The following is a 7,500-nucleotide window of genomic DNA, read 5'->3' as shown; positions in this document are numbered from 1 at the left end:
TCCCAGACTGGAGTGAAGCTGGCTGTTATTTCACAATACCAATGCGTGTACACTTATGCCCTCATTTTATGAATATGCTTCTTCCCCTTATGGTTAATTGGGTGCGATATACATGAAATATATACACCTACAGCATTTATGAGTAGTAATATGTTCATTTTATATATTCGTTGTCAGATAAGTAATCTTATTAAAATACAGTGCTGTCTGTACACACATTTCACTGCAAAATAACGTTCTATTGCAATTTCTCATTTGAAAATAAATAAATAAATATTTACCCTTTTTTAAATGCCATTTGGATGACTTTGGAAATAATTGATTTTTTTGGCCTGGCTTCTATTTGTCCATGATAGATTGTCATACATATATTTGTTTATAAAATAATTTAAAATTAAATACAGGTACACCAAAACGGTCTGCAAGAGAATGAATCCTCTCAACATTCTTATCTCCAGATAGATGACCTTGAAATGAAATCAAGTGACCTTGAAAGACAAGCTTTTCACTGGTTCTGGGGCACTGAGGCAGCCCCTGAACCACACAGTGGGCGGGGCCCTCATGTGCTGTCAATCACTAATGGACCAATCAAATAGCGTTGCTCTCCATGCCCTTTGATTGGTTTAAGTCAATCAGAGCACGTTGTGGCTCCGCCCACACTCCCCTGGTACTGGTTCTTAAACCTGGCTGTATGAGTGTTGCGTACCTGGAAAACTCGCCTGGAAAACTCAAAATGGACGCTTCACACTCAAAATGGATGCTTCACACTAAGGGGACCCGAAAGTTGGCTTTGCACGTGAGTGCTGTTCTTTGTAGAAAGGGCAGTGTGAGGGATTCTCTGTAAGCAGAGCCACACGCTCTCAAAAAGGATGTCTGGTCCTTTTTGTGTTCCTCGTTTTGCGTTACTTCCAACACAGCACGTGTGGCGAAGTTACCACTTTTGAGTTAATATACAATGTTAAATATTGAGACATTTCTTGTAATGCAAGCAGTTGAAAATAACACAAAACGTGTTGTCCTTAACTCGACACATCTGTCTTGAGAGTGCATGAAAGCTTGAGAGCTTAATAATCGCACAATAGCGTGTGTCATCCACATGATAACAGCAAGAACATAATAAATATCCAAACCAGATAATGGCATCTGGCACTCACGGGACATGCTGTTGCCTGATTAGGGCCATTATTTTTATAACTGCATGCTTCATAAGCCTAGGACAGTGGTTATGAGCTGGTTATGCGTGCTTACAGGCAATTTCTAAAGCCATTATTTATAGCTGACAAAGGCATTGTCGATTCTCTGCGAGACTTGCCAATTCTCTGCTTGTTTCAAAATAGAGTAGCACTTGAAATGAAGGAGGTAAAAAAAGAAACACGGGAGGAATGTTTTTATGTTATTCTTCACAGTCTAGTCCTTTGGCTCAGGGAGGGTATGAAACTCGTATACTGTGGATTCCAGCTCCCTGCAAATCCCTTTGACGCACTCTTCAACTCTAACACACCAGCCCTTCAGTATGTCACTGTGCATGCATGGGACCTTTCTACAGAGGTAGAAGCATTATTATCTGCTCGCGTTAGAGAGAGCAACGCGTCGGTGTCACTTCCTGACGGCTGCGTTTGGCCGTGCGGGAGGAGTGCGGGCAGCGTGTCCTTTGAGACGGACATCTGCCCGCACTCAGACTCTCTCAGTCTTATGCCAGATTTGCATCAGACAAAGTCAGTGGTGGAGAAAAATCTAGTGCAATATCACAGCTGACACCTGTGGCTTTCTCCATAGATTTGACACCCAAACTGGCCCTAATAAACTTCACAGTGATGTTTACCTGTGTCCCACCCCATTTTCACATGACTCAAACATTTGAAAAAAATTAAGTGATTTGGGAGCAATGGTTAAATATCACCCCAAGTTCTAACAGTCAAAAAAAAAGAAGAGAAATGATAAACTCCTGATTTTTCTGAATCTCACTCCCCATCTTCCCCACCATGGGGTCTGACAGCAGCACGATTTTAGGATGATTTCTCTCTCTCTCTCTCTCTCTCTCTCTCTCTCTCTCTCTCTTTCTCTCTCTCTCTCTCTGTCGTTCCCCTCGCCTTGTGTCAGACGTTCCTCACAGGAAGTAGTCGGGAGGCGAGGGGGGGCGGTTGGCGAGTGTGGGCGGAGCTTCGTTAGCGCTAACGAGCTTCTCGTAGCGAGATTTGTAGGTGTCCCTTTCTCTCAGAACACGAGCGAACTCACACTGCAACTGCTCCAACTGAGAGAGAGAGAGGGAGAGAGAGGGAGAGAGAGAGAGGGAGAGAGAGAGGGAGAGAGAGACAGAGAGAGAGGGAAAGAGAGAGAGAGAGGGAGAGAGAGAGAGAGACAGAGAGAGGGAGAGAGAGGGAGAGAGGGAGAGAAGGAGAGTATACAGGTGTGAATAGACTCATACAGGTATTAGTGGTCTCATACAGGTGTGAAGGTGAATAGTCTCATACAGGTGTGAAGGTGAGCAGTCTCATACAGGTGTGAAGGTGAGTAGGCTCATACAGGTGTGAAGGTGAGTAGTCTCATACAGGTGTGAAGGTGAGTAGGCTCATACAGGTGTGAAGGTGAGTAGTCTCATACAGGTGTGAAGGTGAGCAGTCTCATACAGGTGTGAAGGTGAGCAGTCTCATACAGGTGTGAAGGTGAGTAGGCTCATACAGGTGTGAAGGTGAGTAGTCTCATACAGGTGTGAAGGTGAGTAGTCTCATACAGGTGTGAAGGTGAGTAGGCTCATACAGGTGTAAAAAAGTGCAAACACCATCTTCTGGTCCTCTCAATTGCACCAGGAAAGATCAATAGAGCTCAGAAGAGTATTTGGATCCAAAAGCATTACGTATTTGACCCAGGTGTGTGCAGGTGAGCGCAGGTGAGCGTAGGTGTGTGCAGGTGAGCACAGGTGTGTGCAGGTGTGTGCAGGTGAGCACAGGTGAGCACAGGTGTGTGCAGGTGTGTGCAGGTGTCACAGGTGTGTGCAGGTGTCACAGGTGAGTGCAGGTTAGTGCAGGTGAGCGTAGGTGAGCGCAGGTGTGTGCAGGTGAGCACAGGTGTGTGCAGGTGTGTGCAGGTGAGCACAGGTGAGCACAGGTGAGTGCAGGTGTGTGCAGGTGTCACAGGTGAGTGCAGGTTAGTGCAGGTGAGCGCAGGTGAGCGTAGGTGTGTGCAGGTGAGCACAGGTGTGTGCAGGTGTGTGCAGGTGAGCACAGGTGAGCACAGGTGAGTACAGGTGTGTGCAGGTGTGTGCAGGTGAGCACAGGTGAGCACAGGTGAGTGCAGGTTAGCGCAGGTGAGCACAGGTGAGCGCAGGTACCTGCTGGGTGAGGACGTGCTTCTGGGCCTCCAGCGTGTGGCGGTGCTGCAGGCGCTTGTAGCGGCAGGACTGGGCGTAGCCGCGGTTCTTCAGCGTGCGGCGCTTCTGCTTCAGACGCACCACCTCGTCCTTACTCACGCCGCGCAGGTGCCGGTTCAGCTCCCGCACCGACAGCCCCACCAGCTGCTCGTCCGAGAAGCGGTCCTCCAGCCCGCCCTGCAGGGGCGACGGAGAGGCCCTCAGTCCTCACCTCCAGCGGCAGCCCGGTATATTCACCCTACACTGACCCATTATATTCACCCTACACTGACCCGGTATATTCACCTACACTGACCCATTATATTCACCCTACACTGACCCGGTATATTCACCTACACTGACCCGGTATATTCACCTACACTGACCCATTATATTCACCTACACTGACCCGTTATATTCACCTACACTGACCCGTTATATATACCCTTCACTGACCCGTTATATTCACCTTAACTGACCTGTTATATTCACCTACACTGACCCGGTATATTCACCTACACTGACCCATTATATTCACCCTACACTGACCCATTATATTCACCCTACACTGACCCGGTATATTCACCCTACACTGACCCGTTATATTCACCTACACTGACCCGTTATATTCACCTACACTGACCCGTTATATTCACCTACACTGACCCGTTATATTCACCTACACTGACCCGTTATATTCACCTACACTGACCCGTTATATTCACCTTAACTGACCTGTTATATTCACCTACACTGACCCGGTATATTCACCTTAACTGACCTGTTATATTCACCTACACTGACCCGGTATATTCACCTACACTGAGGCAATGGCTCTCTGAAATATACACTGACACAATGTATGTGCACATACTAGTACTGCACTACATTTCTGTGGCACTGAGGGGGTTAATACAGTATATACACACTGACTGACTGGACACTACAGTACATTAACACTGTATGTTAACACTGCACTTAGAGAGACCGTGAATACAATATATGCACACTGCATACTACAGTACATTAACACTGCACTGAGAGAGAGGGTTAATACATTACAGCACATTTAACTGTACTCTGACGGGGTTATTAAGACTTATTCATTATTTACTTATTTTTATATAATTAAGTAGAAGCTTCAGCATGCGCCTGCATATGAGTGTGTGTGTGTGTGTGTGTGTGTGTGTGTGTGTGACAGGGAGAGAGCGAGAGAGAGAGAGAGGGAGAGAGAGAGAGAGAGAGGGAGAGAGAGAGAGAGAGAGAGAGAGCGAGAGAGAGAGAGAGAGAGAGAGAGACCTGTTGTGGAAACATCGCTGTGACACATGTCTATAATCTGTCATTGATTCATCAGGTAATCTGACTGAGTGTCTATGACAGTGAGCGGATTACACACAACAATAATAGTCGTTATAATCCTGCTCTACATCCCATAGATATGCAGCCTGTCCCCACCAGACTTAGAGCCTGCCTGTTTACCTGTGCTCCTCTTAACCTCCTCCCCAGGACTGTACCCAACTCACAACACACCTGTGCTCCTCTTAACCTCCTCCCCAGGACTGTACCCAACTCACAACACACCTGTGCTCCTCTTAACCTCCTCCCCAGGACTGTACCCCACTCACAACACACCTGTGCTCCTCTTAACCTCCTCCCCAGGACTGTACCCAACTCACAACACACCTGTGCTCCTCTTCACCTCCTCCCCAGGACTGTACCCAACTCACAACACACCTGTACACCTCTTAACCTCCTCCCCAGGACTGTACCCAACTCACAACACACCTGTGCTCCTCTTAACCTCCTCCCCAGGACTGTACCCAACTCACAACACACCTGTACACACTTTACATACCTTTACTATACTGTACCCCACTCACAACACACCTGCACACACCTGGACACATCTTACACACCTGTACTATACTGTTCTCCACTCACAACACACCAGTACACCTATAAACCTCCTCCACAGGACTGTATCCCACTCACAACACACCTGTACACCTATTGACCTCCTCCACAGGACTGTACCCCACTCACAACACACCTGTACACCTATTAACCTCCTCCACAGGACTGTACCCCACTCACAACACACCTGTACACCTATGAACCTCCTCCACAGGACTGTACCCCACTCACAACACACCTGTACACCTATTGACCTCCTCCACAGGACTGTACCCCACTCACAACACACCTGTACACCTATTAACCTCCTCCACAGGACTGTACCCCACTCACAACACACCTGTACACCTATAAACCTCCTCCACAGGACTGTACCCCACTCACAACACACCTGTACACCTATAAACCTCCTCCACAGGACTGTACCCCACTCACAACACACCTGTACACCTATTAACCTCCTCCACAGGACTGTACCCCACTCACAACACACCTGTACACCTATTGACCTCCTCCACAGGACTGTACCCCACTCACAACACACCTGTACACCTATTAACCTCCTCCACAGGACTGTACCCCACTCACAACACACCTGTACACCTATAAACCTCCTCCACAGGACTGTACCCCACTCACAACACACCTGTACACCTATTGACCTCCTCCACAGGACTGTACCCCACTCACAACACACCTGTACACCTATTAACCTCCTCCACAGGACTGTACCCCACTCACAACACACCTGTACACATCTTACACACCTGTACTATACTGTACCCCACTCATAACACACCTGTACACATCTTACACACCTGTACTATACTATACCCCACTCATAACACACCTGTACACATCTTACACACCTGTACTATACTGTACCCCACTCATAACATACCTGTACACATCATACACACCTGTACTACACTGTACCCCACTCATAACACACCTGGACACATCGTACACACCTGTACTATACTGTACCCCACTCATAACACACCTGTACACATCATACACACCTGTACTATACTGTACCCCACTCATAACACACCTGTACACATCATACACACCTGTACTATACTGTACCCCACTCATAACACACCTGTACACATCATACACACCTGTACTATACTGTACCCCACTCATAACACACCTGTACACATCTTACATGTGACATCCACAGGGCTCTGAGACCAAAACATAATCCTTGTGCATTTTGTGACGGAAATATATTTGGATGCTCCAATAATTACAAGGACATGACTCAGAAGCCAATGGGACAAACATACAGTAAGTTTGCAATCTTCAGTTAGCAGTGAGGCACAGTATTTGCAAATAAGAGACAGGCCTCTGTCCAATAGACATTTGTGCTTTGCTCTCTGTTGCTGACACAACAACAACCGTTCCAGGAAACGTGCTGGCTAACCTTGAGAGAGAGAGAGAGAGAGACTAATTTGTTCATTCTTAATCTCAGTCCTTTGCCGCGTGATATTTACATTACATTACATTACAGGCATTTAGCAGACGCTCTTATCCAGAGAGACGTACAGTTGATTAGACTAAGCAGGAGGCAATCCTCCCCTGGAGCAATGCAGGGTTAGGGCCTTGCTCAAGGGCCCAACGGCTGTGCGGATCTTATTGTGGCTACACTGGGGATTGAACCACCGACCTTGCAGGTCACAGGCTGCCCGTAGCATAGGGGTTAAGTTGATATCCCCACTAAGAACAAGAAACCCCAGTAAAAGCTGGCACCACTTCTTTTCAAACCAGATGCAAGAAAAAGGCAAATAAACTCAATTGAAATGAATTCCATTGTCAAGCCACAATGAAGGTCTGACTGACAAAAGGTTAGCAATTAAACCTTTTTTTAAGAGTTTTTTTGGATTTTCTTTTCAAGATTCCAAGTGCTGGAGGACATTTTATTTCAATGAGCAGTTGCATCAGCATTAGAATGTTCAGTGAAGATAATTCTAATCACACACAGTACGTACTTGCGATCCTGCACCTAACAGGGCTGAAGAAACTTGCAGTGAAGTCTAGTCTGCCAAACCTGCTTTTCATGGTCACACTTTACAATAAGGTTCATGAATCGGCATTAACTAATGCAGTTGTTAACACAAATTAATGAAATATGTTAAATAGTTAGTGCATTTGTTAACAACTAACATATTTGTTACATTATATTTCGACATTAGCAAACCATAGGATGAACTTATAATTAGTTAACCAAAAAAAAA

The 7,500-nt window shown here is 46.4% G+C and overlaps 1 protein-coding gene across 1 annotated transcript in view; it reads right to left on the bottom strand.

Moving 5' to 3' along the window:
* Positions 1–2,107: 2,107 nt before the first annotated feature.
* Positions 2,108–7,500, bottom strand: part of nrl (neural retina leucine zipper) — a 7,860-nt gene continuing 2,467 nt past the window's right edge. Inside the window, exons 3-4 of the mRNA XM_061239087.1 lie at positions 3,329–3,544; positions 2,108–2,251 (exon numbers count right to left, since the gene is read on the bottom strand). Coding sequence (XP_061095071.1) covers positions 2,108–2,251; positions 3,329–3,544 — 360 coding nt within the window. The remainder of the gene's footprint in view (positions 2,252–3,328; positions 3,545–7,500) is intronic.

The sequence above is a fragment of the Conger conger genome, chromosome 4, assembly GCF_963514075.1.
Source record: "Conger conger chromosome 4, fConCon1.1, whole genome shotgun sequence".
NCBI lineage: Eukaryota > Metazoa > Chordata > Actinopteri > Anguilliformes > Congridae > Conger > Conger conger.
The sequence above is the reverse complement of the archived record's forward strand: the minus strand, read 5'-3'. Positions and strand labels throughout refer to the sequence as shown.